This window comes from Nematolebias whitei, chromosome 22, assembly GCF_014905685.2.
Source record: "Nematolebias whitei isolate Nwh7 chromosome 22, NemWhi1, whole genome shotgun sequence".
Lineage (NCBI taxonomy): Eukaryota > Metazoa > Chordata > Actinopteri > Cyprinodontiformes > Rivulidae > Nematolebias > Nematolebias whitei.
The window spans coordinates 2,037,152-2,054,980 of NC_056519.1; the positions used below are offsets into that span (position 1 = coordinate 2,037,152).

Below are 17,829 nucleotides of genomic sequence, written 5' to 3' on the forward strand. Positions count from 1 at the left end.
TGTTTCCTGACTCCGTCTGTTTCCCGACTCCGTCTGTTTCCTGACTCTTTCTGTTTCCTGACTCTTTCTGTTTCCTGACTCCGTCTGTTCCCTGACTCCGTCTATTTCCTGACCATCTGTTTCCTGACTCCATCTGTTTCCTGATCGTCTATTTCCTGACTCTGTCTGTTTCCTGACTCCGTCTGTTTCGTCTCAGACACCTGGATGCTAATCACATCTCCAGCGTTCCGCCCGGATCTTTCTCGGGCCTGCGTTCGCTTCGCCACCTCTGGTTGGACGACAACTCTCTGACGGAAGTCCCAACGGCGGCTCTGAGCGAGCTGTTGACGCTCCAGGCCATGACGCTCGCCCTCAACCACATCAGCCATGTCCCCGACCACGCCTTCAGCCGGCTGGGCCGCCTGGTGGTGCTGTACGTACAGAAACACGCCGTCAGTTGTGTGAAGGCCAAGCAGCTACCAATATGCTACTATTAGCTTTTAGTTAACATTTTAGCACAGCGAGCTAGCTTGTTGATATTTTCTGTTTTTACATACCTTTTTGTTAGTTTTAGCTCTTACTTTCAGCTTTTAGCTAATGCTTTGCTACTTTTAGTTTTTATCTAGCCTTTTGCTACGTTTAGATTTCGGCTATCGTTTGCTGCTTTTAGTTAGCATTTTGCCACTTTTATCTTTAGTTACTCTTTTGCTGCTTTTATCCTCTACTTGGCCTTTTGTTTTTGTTTTTTAGCTAGTCTTTTTAATAATGTAGTTTTTAGCTGCTGTTTGACTACTCCAGCTTTTGGCTAGCCTTTTAGCTTATCTTTAACTACTTTAAGGTTTTGGCTAATACTTTTGGCTTTTTTCTAACCATTTGCTACTTTAAGATAGCCTTTTGTTACTTTTAGCTTTTTGTTTAGCTGCCCTGCTTATACTTTTTATCTTTTGAATGTCTTTTTGTTTGTTGCTATTTTAGAATTTGCTAAGCATTTTAGCAAGTTTTATTTTACTTTTGCCTAACCCGTGGCTACTTTTAATTTTTATTTACTCGTGCTACTTTTACATTTAGGCTATCATCTTGCTACGTGTAGTTAGCATTTTGTCACTTTTAGCTTTCTTTACCCTTTTGCTACTTTTAGCTTCTAGTTAGTCTTTTGATAGTTTTAGCTAGTCTTTTTCATAATTTTAGCTACCCTTTGACTCTTTTTAGGGTTTTTCGCAAACCTTGTACTTCTTTTAGCTTTTATCTAGTCTTTTGGTACTTTTATGTTTTAGCTGTTGTTTTGCTACTTTTGCAAATTGTGTCACGGTTTGCTTAATTTAACCTTTCGGCTTTTATCCTTTTGTTATTTTGAACTTTTGCTACTTTTAACTTGTAGTTAATCTTTGTACTGTTAGCTAACTTAGCCAGTTTGCTACTGTTAGTTGCCTCGTCACTAGTGCAGTTTTTAGCTAACCTATTGGCTACTGTCTTGCTTTTTTAGGTTTTTAGCTGCAGCTTTGTTAGTTTAGGCGTTTTGCTATAGTTTAGTCCATTTAGTTTTAGCTACTTGTTTTTTAGTTTAATGTCCAGCCTCTGTGTATATTTTAAATAAATGAAGCTAATCTTGTGCAGAGTTTTTGTTTCGGTTGGTGGCTCCTCTGAGCCGCGGCGACGCCGTCTTCGCCTGTCGGTTTCGGCTCTTTAATAACATGCAGACTCTGTCTTTATGTGCGTGTGACGGCTTTCAGCGCGGCGCCATTGAAGTCCGCTGTCACTTCTTTTGTCCAATCGGCTTGAAGCTAATTTGCATGAAATTACCAAAAGAAAAAACCTTCTTCAGAGGCCCCGGGGCCCCTTTTAAACGGGCACGTGTGCACACACACACGCACGTGCACACACACACACACACACACACGCACGCACACACACACACACACGCACGCACGCACGCACACACACACACACACACACACACACTTTTTGTGTGCTTCATTAGTCCATCAGTCTCTCTCTCTGCAGGCATCTCAACAACAACAGGATCGTTTCCATGGGAACCAGCTGCTTCCACGGACTCCGGAGTCTGGAGACGCTGTGAGTTTGTGTGTGTGTGTCTGATGAAGAGTTTGAGCAGTCAGGGTTAGGTCGGGGTCATCGGGGAGGGTTTTTGTTCTGAAAATAGTCTTTTAGTGAACAAACGTTCAGTCTTAGTGGGTCCAATCTGGACCCACCAGCAGATTCAGAAGAACCGGTGACACCGGTCATCGGGACATGATGTGGGATGATGTGCGGTTCTGTAAAGAGTCCAGTACCTGAGTCCAGATAGTCCTGGTGGGACACAATATTCCTTATTTTGTTTGTCTTGAACAACTAGAACCTTCACAATATGTGTCCAACAACACCCAGGTTTCTGTAGACCCACAACGTGGCCCCATCAAACTCCACCAGGTCCTGGTAATCAGGTCTTACAGGTCTACGAAGTGTTGTCTGGGTCTGCTGACCTCCACTCACCGTTTGACTGCTTAATGCTCCAGCAACTACCTGATAACACCACCCTGATGCTCTCTGGCACTGTTTTAGAAAAAACGTCTCCTCTCCAACAAACCCGAAAGCGTTATTTTAGCTGCAACCATTCAGTGAGAATGCTGAACGACAGCTAAAATCGGCTAAAGAGTCAGAAATGGGGTTGGTTTAGCTAAACAAAGTTAAAAGTACACTACTTAAAACAAAAATTTTGCTAAAAGATAGCTAAAAGCCAAATGTAGCTAAAGGACAGCTATAAAAACTGGCAAAAGACTGGCTAAAAGTAGCTAAACAAAGCTGGAAGCTAAAACCAGAAAAAGGCTATCTAAACGTAACAAAGTGTTCTCTAAAAGGCGAAAGACACTAAATAAAGGTGTAACGAAGCAAAAGGCTAAATAAACGATAACTCTAGCTAAAAGTAGCCAATGAGTAGCTAAATGTAGCAAAACAGTAGCTAAAAGCTAAATGTAGCAAAATGCTAGAAAAAAACAAAAGTTTGGCTATAATGTAACAGCTCAATGTAGAAAAACATTAGCTAAAAGTATCAACACGGTAGCTAAAAGCCAAACAATAGCTGAAAGCTAAAACTTGGTGGGGGGGGGGGAATGCTTAATGTTAAAAGTAGCAAAATATTTAAGAAAATCAGCAAAAGAGTAGCTAAAAGCTAAATATAAAGAATTCTTTTTATGGGGAAACATTTTAAAACAGAGAAATAAATAAAAAACTGAAAATCTGATATCACAGAGCCCATCTTGAACAAGCTGAAGGTTTTTATATAACAGCTAAAATCACAAAGTTAGCCAAAGTTATTAAACTGTAAATATGTACAGAAAAAAATCCAGCAAAACTATAAATAATACTTTATTGTTTACACATCACTGGTCTGCATGTGGATCAGAAAACATCTAAATCAGCTCCTTCAGCTGCTGGTTGTCATTAAAACCATCAAACAGCTGAAGGAGAAATAAATTAAACAATCAGAGAAAACATTTAAAATATTCAGTAATGTCATAATAAATGTGTTTTTATTCTTGGAGAAATATCAGCGTCCTGTTTCCATCAAACCAACAACTGTAATTAGTCCTATTAAATAACATTTACCCCTGAAGAATGAAGGTATTATTGTGTGTATTTTAGTGTATCTGTGTGTACTTCTGTGTATCTGTGTGTATTTTGCTGTATTTGTGTGTATTTGTATAATCAGAGGAATGTTTTTGTTTTCTCAGTCAGCCAGAGAAGCAGCGTTTAATTTCCTTCATTTGGAAATACTTCTGGATAAACGTGGACTCTGTGTGTGGCCCGGTTCTATTCCTAATTATTCACACACGGGTCACATCACGTGTGTTCATGTGCTCATGTGTTCTTGTATGCTGCGAGGCCATATACCTGTAGGATCAACAAGAATAAACCACGTTTGTCCCAAACTACAAACGGAAATTAAAACAAAAATGATTTATCCTGCCAGTTTTGAAACTTGAGGAGAACGTCTCGTTCAGCTCGGCTTCCTCACGAGGAACATGTAAACAAAAGGAGCGGCTCGACTGAAAAGAACCTGAACCAGAAGAGCTCTGCAGAAATGTGGAAGGGAACCAGCGCAGCTGCTGCCTCAAACTTTGCTCTCCAAATCCTAAAAGGAATTTAGGATTTTTGTTGTAATAATCTGAGCCAGCAGTCTTCAGTTTATCTACTGAGAAAAAACTCAGTAGATCTTGAATTGCCACCTTACCGTGGAGGAGTTTGTGCTCCTGAATGATCGTAGGAGCTCTGCTGTCGGGGGCGAGGGCCCCTGGTAGGGTTTGCCTAGACAGATTGGGTCTAGGTGACAGACCAGACAAAGAGTGAGTCCAAAGACTCTATGGACAAATAAAAAAACAAGGTGTCCCCAGACGTGGGTTACTGGGGCTCCACCCTGGAGCCAGGCCTGGGGAGGGGCTAATTGTCAAGTGCCTTGTGATCGGGTCTCTACCCATGGGGCCCGGTCAGGTTCAGCCCGAAGGAGCAACATGGGTTTGCCTACCTGTGGGCCACCACCTGCAGGAAGGGCCATACAAGTTGCATATGACTCCATGGGCAGTGGCTGAAGGTGGGGGGCCTTGACACTCTGACCCTGGCTTACGAAAACTGGCTCTTGGGACGTGGAGCATAACCTCTCTGGTGGGGAAGGAGCCTGAGCTTGTGCGTGAGGTTGAGAGGTATCGACTAGATATAGTTGAGCTCACCTCGATGCACAGCATGGGCTCTGGAACCGATCTCCTTGAAAGGGGCTGGACCTTATTCCACTCTGAATTTGTTCATGGTGAGAGGTGCCGAACTGCTGTGGGTCTACTCTTAACCCCCCACCCCCCCGACTTGGTGTTGGTGTTGTGTTGGAGGTTTTCCCAGTAGATGAGATGGTAGCTTCCCTGCACCTTCAGCTGGGGGTATGGGCTATGATGGTTGTTTCTGCCTACGTGCCAAATGGCAGCTCAGAATATCCTGTCTTCATGGAGTCCTTAGCAAGGGTTCTGGAGGGTGTGCCAGCTGGGGACTCCTTTTTTATGCTGGGGGACTTCAATGCCCACGTGGGTAACAACAGTGTGACCTGGAGGGGCATGACTAGGAGGAACAGCCTCTCTGTTCTGAACCTGAGTAGTGGTATTTTGTTGGACTTCTGTGCAAGGTTACTGGTTTGTCCATCACAAACACCATGGTCGAACATAACGGTGTCCAGATGCCATAGGTCGTAGATCAATGATTGCCTTTGTAGTTGTGTCATCTGATTTGCGGTTGTTTGTTTTGGACACTAGGGTAAAGAGAGGAGCCAAGCTGTCAATTGATCACCACCTGGTAATGAGTTGGATTAGATGGCAGGAGAAGATGCCAGATAGACCTAGTAGACACAAATGTGTAGTGAGGGTTTTCTGGGAAAACCTGGCTGAAGAACCCGTCAGAAAAATCTTGAACTCACACCTCCGAGAGAGCTTCTTCTACATCCCAGCTGAGGCGGAGGACATTGAGTCCTAGTGGGCTGTGTTTCGTGACACCATTGTTGAGGCAGCTGCCTTGAGCTGTGGCCACAAGGCTGCCTGTGCTTCTCTTGGTGGACATCCTCAAACTTGGTGGTGGACACCTCAGATTAGGGAGGCTGTCGAGCTGAAGAAGGAGTTCTATCAGGCCTTGTCTGGTGGAACTCCAGAGGCAGTTGAGGAGTACCAGAGGGCCAAGCGGTCCACAGCCTTGGCTATTGTTGAGACAAAAGCTTGGATGCGGGAGGAGTTCAGTGAGGCCATGGATAGAGACTCGATCAGCTCTGAGGAGATTCTGCCAAACCAGCAGGCAGCTGAGGGGAGGGGAAAGCAGCACTTTACTAACACTGTGTTCAGTGAAGTTGGGGTGCTGTTGACCCCAACTGGTGATGTCGTCGGGAGGTGGAAGGAATGCTTCTCAGACCTTCTCAATCCCACCGGCATGTCTTTCATGGAGGAAGCTGAGTCGGGTGACTATGTGATTGGTCTGTCCATAATCGTGGCTGAGGTTGCAGAGGTAGTTAAAAAAACTCAGCTTCGCATGGCTTCATGGGTGGATGAGATCTGCCCTGATTTCCTTTAAGGCTCTGGATGTTGTGGGGCTGTCTTGGTCGACACGCCTTTGCAACATCCCGTGAACATCGGGGGCAGTGCCACTGGATTGGCAGACAGGGGTGGTGATTCCCCTCTTCAAAAAGGTGGACTGAGTATGCAGCGGCTTGGATGAGAATCAGCACCTCCAAATTTGAGGCCATGGTCCTCAGTCAGAGAAGGGTGGATTGCTCTCTTTGGGTTAAGGGTGAGGTTCTGCCTCAAGTGGATTTGTTTGGAGGCGTTTTGTTAACGAGTGAGGGAAGAATGGAACATGAGATTGACAGACGGATTGGTGTAACGTGCAGTATTGTGGACTCTGTGCCGGTCTGTTGTGGTGGAGAGAGTGCTGAGCTGTAAGGCAAAGTTCTCTGTTTACCAGGCAATCAATGGTCCTACTCTCACCTATGGCCATGAACTCTGAGTAGTGACTGAAAAAATGAGAGTACGGATACAGGTGGTTGAAATGACTTGCCTCCACATGGTAGCTGGACTCAGGGGTGACAAGATCTGTTATCTGGGAGAAACTCGGAATAGAAACTCTGCTCCTCCACATCCAGAGGAGCCAGTTGATGTGGTTCAGGTATCTGGTAAGAATGCTCCCTGGTGCCTCCCTAGGGAGGTGCTTCAGGCATGTCTGAGTAGGAGGAGACCTGGGGGAATACTCAAAACACACTGGAAAGTCTATATCTCTCAGCTGGTCTGGAAACGCCTTGGGGTCCTTCCAGAAGAGCTGGAAGAGGTGTCTGTGGAAAGAGAAGTCTGGACCTTCCTGCTCAAGATGTTGCCCCCGAGACCCGAGTCCAGAGACAGAGGATGGATGGATGGATGGATGGATGGATGGATGGATACTGAGAGAAGACTTCAGAATATATTCATTTACTGAGAGAAAGCAAAACAAACTGTAGGCCAGACGTGGGAATAACTGAAAATAGCTGCTTTAAGGATTTATCAGAAAATAAGTAGCATAACATGTAACAAATTGTTAGCTAAAAGCTAAATGTAGCAAAAGGCTAGCTAAAAGATAAAAATGGACCAAAACTAGTTAAAAAGCTAAAAGTAAGAGGAAAAAAGTAAAAAATGTAAAGTAGCAAAATTTTATCTAAATCTATGAAAAATGACAAATAGAAGTTTAGCTCAACAATTCATGCAGCAAAAACTAAAGAGCTAAAAGTAGCAAAAGGCTAACTACACGTATCTGAATGATAACTTGTATGAATACTGCTGACTCAGCGTTCACACTAGAGTTTCCCTCAAACTGTTAAACCAAAATAAAGATCAAAACAACTCAGCTAAAGTAGGAAATCTAAAAGTGACTAAGTTCTAAACAGAAAGAGCAGGGAGTAAAACGGGACTGACGACAGCCACGCAGCTACCGTTCTGTTCTCTTTCCCATAAAGTTAAAACGTTTCCATCTTAATTTCATTCGAAAGCAAGAAAATTACCAACATAAAAGTTAATTAAATGGTTGTTTCCATTTACTACTGGTAAAATGAATGTTGGGAGCAGACATGGGACCTGCTGAGGTCCATGACCCAGAAACACAGGAGCGGGTTAATGACTGAATGTAAAACAGGTGCGACGATGAGTCGGTTAAGAACAGGTGGGGTGTAACCTTCAAGGAGTGCTACTTTTATTTATTCATTTATTATTTGTTTGTTTGTTTGTTTTTTATTGATTATTTAACTTGTATATTGAGCTAAAAGAGCCAACACATAATCCATCCATCCATCCATCCATCTGTCCATCCATCTTTCCATCCATCCTGCCATTCTTCCATGCTTCCATCCTGCCATCCTTCCATCCTTCATCCATCATCCATCCATCCATCTTTCCATCCATCCTGCCATCCATCCATCCATCTTTTCATCCATCCTGCCATCCTTCCATCATCCATCATCTATCCATCCATAATCTATCGTTCCATCCATCCATTTTTCCATCCATCCATCTTTCCATTCATCCTTCCACGATCCATCCATCATCCATCCATCCATCCATCCATCCATCCATCCATCCATCCATCCATCATCCATCCATCTTTCCATCATCCATCTTTCCATCCATCTTTCATCCATCCATCCATCCATCCATCCATCCATCCATCCATCCATCCATCCATCCAGTCATCTTTCCATCTAGAAGACAGCAAGGAGATTAATGTCCCTCTCTTGGACATGAGTTACTGGGGCCCAACCCTGGAGCCAGGCCTGGGAGGGGCTTGTCTTTGGGTGCCTGTTGACCAGGTCTCTACCCATCGAGCCTGGATGGGCTCAGCCTGAATAAACTTTTTTAGAGAATCTAATGCTCATGATCAAAGTCAGTATCTTGAAATGGATCTATGACATTAAATGACTTTATGTTGTTTCTGTATAATTGTTACTATCACTGATGACACATTATTCTTACATTTGATGTTTTATCTTTGCATCCACATTTTTTGAACGATTGGTGTTCTACCAACATATTCTACTACAGCTACAGGAAGTGGCTATGAATGTATCAGACTTTACGCATGGCCACTGGCATCAGTAGAACTGTCCATGAGTTACATGGGTCAACCTTCCTGTGGGCCCACCCTCTGCAGGAGGGGCCACACGAGTCAGATGCACGGTGCCATTGGCGGGGGCCTTTGTGCTTTGACCCTGGCTCATGAAAACTGGCTCATAAGTACAAAATATTATAAAATGGTTTAAAGTCGAGTTTCCTTTATTGATTAAAATCTGGTGCTTGCGTAATAAAAACATAGACTTACCGTCCCACCTGCTCCTGATGCACATCCAGTTGTTTCGTTAAATAAACATCTGATATGAGACACATCGATACCGTGGATATTTCACAAATCTGGCTTTATCTTTCAAGCTCAAAGTCGATCAGAAGCTTCCAAAGACCAGAAATAAATCCGTGGAACAAAGCTATTGATAGCAGTCGTCCTCCGAACACACACAGAATCACACGCTCAAAACCAGACTGAAGCAATTTCAACTTAATGGTATTTTCACAATGTGGCAGCTCCGTTCCACACGCTGCAGACCCGTGTCTGTGGAACGACCACCTGCATCCCAGAGATGGATGAGAGGACCTAATGGAAGCCACGTGTGGACTCAAGGAATGCTCTAGTCTTCACTGATGATGAAAGAAGAGAAGGAGGCGGTGCAGTTAAATGTTTCTTTAATAAACTTAAAGAACTGAGAGAAAAGATTAAAGCAGAACACAAACCCTTACACGAAACACTTTCCCAGCCTAATGCCGACGTTCCCACAGCATCGTGATGATGGACATCTGATATTAAACTGTCATTTCCATTCAAACGATTTATTCTAATCTAGAGATTCAGTTCTTGGACTAAAACTCATAAATTCAATATAGATGTGAAGCTCCCAGTTTAAAAAGTTCCCGTCATTACAATCTGGTACCAATCTAAAGCTGACAGTTCCTGAACAGATGTTATATCTTGAATCTAGACTGTTCCTAGGATCAAGATCCGAAACCAGTTCCCAGTGTAAAGCCAACAATCCAAGTACCAATGTGGTGCTCGCAATCCAGTTTCCATCATGAAGATATGGAACCAGTGTAGATTTGGAAACCTCAGTGTAAAGCCAAAAGTTTTGGTGCAGATATTGTGGTTGTAGTCTAGACTCTTCTGTCTTGAAGATTCGATGCCAATGAAATGCCTAAACGTTCTAGTGTGGACATGAAGTTTCACAGTCATGAAAATGGTCCAAATAAAAATGTAGACATGGGATTGAAGAACTCCACTACAGATGTTTTCCATTCTAGAAACTTCTCCCATCATCTCATGAAGATCAGAAACCAGTCCAGGGATGGAATACCCAACATGAAGCCAACGATTATACCACAGACGGGATGTTCTCCATCTAAAACACGCCCAATATAAGGATCCGGTTGCAGTCTAGATTTGGAGATCCCAGATTAAAACGGCCTCTTCCACTACAAGATGCGTGTTCCCAGTTAGAAAAGTTTCCCTTCTTGTTAGCCTTTGTGTTGTTGTTTGAAAAAGACAAAGAGGAGATGTATGGACGCAGTCAGAGAGGACATGGAGGTAGTTGGAGTGAGGACAGAGGACACAGAGGACAGAGACAGAGGAGGACCTCCCTGTGGAGCCCCTGAAGAGGGAGCAGCTGAAAGATAAAGAAATTAAACTTTGTTTAACCAGGCAAATCCCACCAAGATCACAGATCTGTATTTAAAGGCGGTCTTTAACATACGTTTGTAGATTGTGGGAGGAAACCGGAGGAAAGTCACGCAAACTCCACACAGAAAGACCCAGGGTCCAACCTGGGTCTTGAACCCAGGACCTTCTTACTATGAGGCAACATTGCTAACCACTAGTCCATTGTACTGCCAGATTATGAAGATCTGGTCGTACTCTTGCTCTGGAGTGGTCGATCTAAAGCTGTATAGACGTGATACTCTGACTACAGAAAGGCTAGATGTGGATGAATGTAAAACCAACACATCTAGTACAGGTTTAACGTTCTCGGCCTACAAAGAACAGGTTCTGTGAGGTTTACCGACTCCCTCAATAAGAGACATCTCCAGTCTTCAAGTATTTTGGATCTAAACTTGCTCCGAGTTCTTCGTGGTGGATTTACCATTCAGGACATTCCTCTTCCAGGTTTGGTATTACCAGCTTGTAGTAGATCATTCCCAGTACAAATGTAGTAAAACGAGGCAACAATGGGATGAGATAAGATTAGTTTTTATTGTTTCTCTCAGGAGATACAGACTCTGGATATCGCAGCGCACGTTTTCAGTCAAAAACACGTCAGTGTTACACAACGCTCCACACCAGAGTTTCTGACTGAAGTTTTCTGGCACAAAGACGATCTCTGAACCGTCTATCGGTGGACTATTTGTCTCAAAACGACCGTGAATCTGGAGCTGATCTAACATGTAAATTCATAGATCCATGACTCTGACCTTCATGTTTATGGTGCAGAATCAGTTTGACCTCAAACCAAAGGGACTCTGGCGTTCTCACACCACAGGATGGAGCGGAATGAGGTTTAAAATGAGTATTTGTGTGTTGTTCCTCAGAGATTTGAACTACAACAGCCTGGTGGAGTTCCCCTCGGCCATCCGCTCCCTCAGCCACCTCAAAGAGCTGTGAGTCTGAAGGTTCTTCTCAGGTTCTTCACTGCAGGGTCAGCGGGAGTCGACGTTGTTAATCTTCTTGTGTTTTCATTTTGGTAAAGTGGTTTCCATAGCAACAACATCCAGTCTATTCCGGAGCACGCCTTTACGGGGAACCCATCGCTGATCTCCATGTAGGTACCCCACACAAATCCTGCCCCGCCTCATTAAACCGGTTCTGAAAGACGTCGGTGTTTTTTCATCTTGTGAGGCTTCCGTGTGATGATGGTGTTTGTTTGGGATTCACAGTTTGTTCTACAACAACCCGATCCAGTCTGTCGGACGCTCGGCCTTCCAGAACCTGCCGGAGCTTCGAACCCTGTGAGAAACACACAGAACCAGAAGTCACGAGAACCTTCCAGCCTGTGACGTCACAGTTGGTGCAAAGTTTCTGTTTTTTAGAGCTTTTTAAAAAAAACATCCACGTGTCTTCATCTTAAAAGCAAGAAAACGTTGCGGTGCGCCGAAGTGTTCAAATACGATCAGTGACAGAGAGCGACGGGGAGATTGTTGGGCTGACAAACTCAACTGGAAACAGCAGGGGTCAAAGGTCACTCGGACACAACACTGCATGTTTAAGGGGCTCGCTCACGTGTCCAGACAGGAGGACTGCTGCACAAATTGTCTTTGCACGTAGCGTGGCGGCGTTAGCATCCTGCGTGGTGCTAGCTGCTCGTATGTCGTTTGGTTTTCACGTAAAGCTAAGTAGAAAGCAACATTAATGTGTTTGCCTGTATGTGTTTGTGTCAGCACTGTTAGCAAAATATCTCGTGAATATCCAACAAACCTTTTTGAAACTTTCAGAAATTTAAATACCGGCTACATTTTTACAACAACCTTTGGCGTAAACCTGATTGGAGATTCACATTAAACTAACCTTAGCCTTCACCAAACACAACTTTTAGGTGGTAGTAGCTGAGAGTCCTGCACAACGCATGCTCCAAGGGCTAACAGAGCGTCGTTATTTTCAGAGACTTTAACTTAGAAACAAGAATTAAAACAATAATTCTGTGGATTTTCTTGCTTTCACTCGCAGAAGGAAAGCAAAGGTCAGACTGAGGCGACTCGGTCTTTAGTCTGAGCCTCGTTTAATCAGCTGCTAATTACACAAAGAATGTTGCGCTCGCTCAAACCCAACGGGGCTCCGGTGTTTTCTGGTTCCTGCGTGGAAATCTGCCGCTCTCTGTTTTCTCTCAGATCTCTGAACGGAGCTGCGAACCTCACCGAGTTCCCAGACCTGACGGGAACCAAAAGTCTGGAGAGCTTGTAAGACACACACACACATGCACACACACACATGCACACACACATGCACACACACACATGCATGCAGTTTGTGTGTTGTTGAATCTCTGCAGTTCTCCCCTCCGACAGGCTGGAACTTCATCTTTCTGCAGCTCGGCCTGAAATTCAGACCTTTTCTTCTCCTTGTTGTGATCCAGGTTCCACGTCATGATAAACGCGCTCACCGTGTTTATTTTCTTGTATTTTTTCAATTTAAACTCTTTTCTGAAAGTGCCACACGTCCCACATTCTTCCGCTGGCTGTCTTTAAAACAACCTTCTCTGGGTTTGACATCTATTCAGCCCAGGTTTTAATTTTTAATGACGTTGTCCTATCATTTAATTTTATAACTAGGACAAGTAGTAATTAATGTACTTGTATCATGTTTTATCTTCTGTTGTTTTGTCTCTGTGTGAGGAACCAGCAGTGACGTCATTCAATCACTTCAAAACAGCCAAAACATCCCATGGTGAAGACATAAAATAAACACACCGCATTGTTTTTTAATGCTTCCTAATAAACAGCTTATAATACACATCTGATGTAACGGCATGATGCACATGTACACAACGGAGTACACCGAGCATGAACCTGAAGGCATCGTGATGCACGTTTCTATACCTGCACACAGAAATCCTGACGGGGAGGTTCAGTACACCGCCAGACGATACAGCAGAGTACAGCAAGAATCAATGTGGCGTGTGATAAGATACAATACGCAACAATACAATATAATATGACACAATATGACATGATAGGTTATATGACACATAACAAATAGTCTATATAATATGATATGACGTATAATGTGATATAATGTACGTTATGATACTAGAAGATAGCATATATGGCACGTTAAAATATGAGCTGGTATGATACAATACGATGTTATGATATATATCATAAAATAAATTTTGATACGAAATATGACAGTATATGCTACAATGATATGATACAATATAATGTGATATATTATTAGTTGTGAAACGATTTTAAAAGATGGGATATATATGACATGTTACAATATGAGATGGTATTTACAATGTGATTGATGATATATATATATATTCATGATATGATACAATATAAAATTATATATGATACAATAATATATAATGCAATACAGTTTTATATATGAAACAATACAATAAGATTCAATGTGACAAAATATATGTGTGACACAATACAATGAGATATTTAATTACAACATGACGTGACATGATATATAGCAATAACTAATACTTTAACAGATAAATCAATTGTGAACAGGTTTTTATTTAAATGACAACCTGGTTAACAGACAGCAAACACATTAAAAAAACCACAAAATAAACAGTATATAACAAAATTCCTAAAACATATACAAAATAAAAATGAGCACTGGTAACAATAAAAACAGTGACAGGCATCGTTAAAATGAAAATCATCTTGTGATTGTATTGTATTTTTAAAGAGGAGGGCAAAATGAATGAGCCATGAGACATATATGACATGATTCACTAAGATCCTTTATGTGATGATATACTCACACACATCTCTCATATATATATATATATATATATATATATATATATATATATATATATATGAGAGATGATATAATAATGGGCCTAACCTGTATAAGTAAAGGTTATATGAAAATCAATATGAATTGATCTTTTAAGATACAAATGTACAATATATTATGACAAAACATGGGACGATGCAATTTGATGTGACATGATGTATGATGCAATACATATATTTAATATATAGCATGATACTTTGATATGATACAATAAGATTTGAGACACTATGATGTGATAAATGATATAATATATGATATGAAGTGACAGGATAGGATATGATACTTGATATGAAGTCATATGATGTAATGTGATATGATACCAAGTTATATGATATATGATATGATACAATATGAAATGCTAGGGTGCAATACAGTATGGAATGATAATATACATGATGATGAGTACAATCTGATATATTACAATAATAAATGTCCAATGCAATGATACACTATATAAAAATGCACAAAATATTGTGATTTAATAACCTACAACATGACATGTGCATTATATAATGTGCCTCACAACATAATTCAATAAAATATGATATATGAACTGATATATGATGAATCTGTTACAGTATGATGATACAGCACAACAAAACAATGCGGTGTACGATTTGATATATGATGTGAAATTATTTAACACAGAAAAACATGGTAAGGTATATATGATAGGATCTTCACGTCATACGTTACAGAACACGTTCACCGTCTGTAGTCGTGTTTCCAGGCGGGAGATGATCAACAGATCTAACTCTGAGATCGTTTGTCTGTCCAGAACCATCACTGAAGCTCGCATCACGGATCTGCCCCCCTCCATGTGTGATCAGCTTCCAAACCTGCAGCTGCTGTAAGTCCTCGTGTCTCAGAACTTGGACCGGTCTGAGGGTCATGTGACCCGGCCCAGACTGTCCCATCCTTCTCGAGGCCACTGTAAAAATAATCATAATTAAATATCCTTTTCACGTCCTGGAAGCTGTTGACGCTGTGCTGCGTTCAGGGTGTGTTGGACCTCACAGCGCTGACAGATGAAAGTTCTTTGTCTCTGCAGGGACGTCTCGTATAATCGGATCCAGGTTGTCCCGAGCTTCTCCGGCTGCGAGAGCATCCAGAAGATGTGAGCTTCATCTTCATTTTACGTGATTTATTGAAGATTTTACTGTTTCCTTTGGGTCAGAACCAGCACTCATCAACCTCTAAAGATTAGAAACACACTTATTAAATCCCCGGTTACCGTGGCAACCAGTAAAACACATCCAGCTGCTTATTATGGGAATGATTAGCCGGGTCTATTTTAGACCAATCTGATCCCCCAGAAAAATATAAAATAATTAAAGTGACGTAATGGAAACACTGTGTGTATGTGTGTGTGTGTGTGTGTGCGTGCGTGCGTGCGTGTGTGTGTGTGTGTGTGTGTGTGTGTGTGTGTGTTGCAGTGATCTGCACCATAACCACATCGAGGAGCTGGATGAGAACACCTTCACCTGTCTGATGTCGCTGCGCTCGCTGTAAGAACCAGTTCTAAATGTAAAGTTCTGATCCGGGTGGTCCGCTTGTTAACGAGCCGAACCGTTTCTGCTCCTGATCAAACAGCCGGTGTTTTGGCTTCTCTCTGAAGTGGCTGAAGGAGCTTAATGTGCTATAAACTAACAAAACACCTGTCCAAATAAACAAAAATAAAAAAACATGTTTCAAGTTTGCAACAGCAGGCCTTAAAAACACTGGCTAAAAAGAGCAGAATAATAGCTAAAAGGAGAAAAGGCTAGCTTAAAGCTAAATGGTTCAAAACACGGGTTATAAGTATCCTAGCCTACAAGCTAAAGTAGTAAAAGACTTGCTAAAAGCTAAAAGTAGCAGAATTTTATTGGTAAAATAAAAGTATCAAAATGCTAGCTAGAAATTAATAATAGCCGGTTGCTAAAAGCTAAATTAGCAGTTAACTAGCTAAAAGTTAAAAGTATCAGAATGGTAGCTCGAAACTTAAATTAAGAAAAGGCAACCACTAGTCTAGAAGTAGCAAAACATTAGCTAAAAATTTAAAGTAGCAAAAGGCTAGCTAAAAGCTGAATGATCAAAATACTAGCTAAAGTATCAAAAGGCTAGCTAGAAATTAACAGTAGCGTAATGGTAGCTGAAAGCTAAGATGGCAAAAGGCTAGCAATAAGTCAAGTCAAGTAGGTAAAAGTAGTAAAGTGTTAGCTAAAAATAAATGGTAGCAGAATGGTAGATAAAAGCTGAAAGTGCCAACAAAATAACTAGCTAATAGCTAAAAAGCTAATAGGCTGAAAAGACTTACTAAATGCTAAAAGTAGCTGAAGAAGTCAAACAGCCAGTAGATGAAGCAGATTCCAGAAATCAACGTTTTGGAAGGAAAAGCTCTGAATGTACTGCTGGGAGAAAAATATTTGTAAATAAAGTCAAATATTTTACAAAAATAAAAGTTTCTAAAAGGTCATGACATCATCTCTTGAATGAGCCGAACATTTGTTCCTAGCTAAAATAAGACAAAGACATGCCGAAGTGCTAAATGAAGCATAAAGCTCAGTGTTAGTTAACGTGTCTGTGCTGAGCGCCTCAAAGAGTCGTAAAGATTCAGACAAAGTCCTCAGAGTGTGTGCCGGGGATGACGCTCAGCTACTACCACACCAGGTTTTACCTCAATATTTGTGGAAATCATTTATAGAGTCATTCTTCAGTCGGCTAAAGATGATTAGCTGTGGTAGCTGTGTTGGCTAACGTGACAAACACACCCAGGACGTTACATGATCGCCCGCCTCATTCTTTCTGTCCTGCAGGGATCTGTCTTCAAATCGATTGTCCTCCGTGAAGCCGAACGCTTTCTCTGTTCTGCCGGCACTTTCCAAACTGTGAGTTTTTATCCACACAAGGAAAAAGACACTTTTTTGTTTAAAGTTATTTTTCTGAGCAAACATGTTTCAACTCAAGGGGGCCATAAGAAAAGGTTTGGCCCCAGGGCCTCTCAGAAGCTTAGCACGGCCCTGTTAATGTCAGCGAGCAGAAAAGATTAGTCTCAATATGAAATAGATGTAAATCTTCACGAAGCTCCGCTGGGTTTTCTGCAGCGACCTGTCGTCCAATCAGCTGTCCTCCCTGCCTCTGACCGGCCTGCAGAGTCTGACCCACATCCGACTGGCTGGAAACGATCAGCTGACCGACTTAATCCCCCGAGAAGACCTGCCACGAGTCAGGTGAGCGGTCACTGTTTGGAGACGTTCAGTCCGTCCAAAAGAACTCTCGTCCTTTTCAGCCTTCGTCCACAAACTGAGACAATGTCCACATTGGGCGGTTAAGCTCTGGACATCAGATTCAACCTCCATCTCTGTTCAGATGAGACGTATGTCTCTAATCTGGATTAATTTGAGCTGTGTGTCTCCTCAGGGTGATGGAGCTTTCTTACGCCTTTCAGTGCTGCGCCTTCGTCTCCTGTGAGAAGAGAGGAGGAGGAGGAGGTTTGTCCTGGGAGAGGGACGAGGCAGTGGACTCGACAGGAGGAGACGCTCCTGTCCTCTCCAGTCAAGGTGATGTAGTCAAGACCACCTAACCCGAGACCGAGACAAGACTTGAAATATATATATTTTAATTATAAAATGTTTTGTATACAAGTTACATACTGCAACTTTAAGCTTGCGTTTGAATGAATGTATCAGCTTTTATAAATTTTCAAAACTATAACTGATGATGTGGCAGACATCTTCTCCCACGCCCTCACTTTCTTGGAGTGAC

The 17,829-nt window shown here is 42.2% G+C and overlaps 1 protein-coding gene across 1 annotated transcript in view; it reads left to right on the forward strand.

The window, feature by feature from the left end:
- The window catches only part of LOC119428433 (leucine-rich repeat-containing G-protein coupled receptor 5), a 43,108-nt gene that overhangs the window by 21,344 nt on the left and 3,935 nt on the right, over window positions 1-17,829 (forward strand). The window contains exons 3-14 of the mRNA XM_037696114.1: window positions 197-412; window positions 1,981-2,052; window positions 11,139-11,207; window positions 11,297-11,368; window positions 11,484-11,555; window positions 12,432-12,500; window positions 14,864-14,935; window positions 15,137-15,202; window positions 15,522-15,593; window positions 16,881-16,952; window positions 17,169-17,294; window positions 17,485-17,624. Coding sequence (XP_037552042.1) covers window positions 197-412; window positions 1,981-2,052; window positions 11,139-11,207; window positions 11,297-11,368; window positions 11,484-11,555; window positions 12,432-12,500; window positions 14,864-14,935; window positions 15,137-15,202; window positions 15,522-15,593; window positions 16,881-16,952; window positions 17,169-17,294; window positions 17,485-17,624 — 1,118 coding nt within the window. The remainder of the gene's footprint in view (window positions 1-196; window positions 413-1,980; window positions 2,053-11,138; window positions 11,208-11,296; window positions 11,369-11,483; window positions 11,556-12,431; window positions 12,501-14,863; window positions 14,936-15,136; window positions 15,203-15,521; window positions 15,594-16,880; window positions 16,953-17,168; window positions 17,295-17,484; window positions 17,625-17,829) is intronic.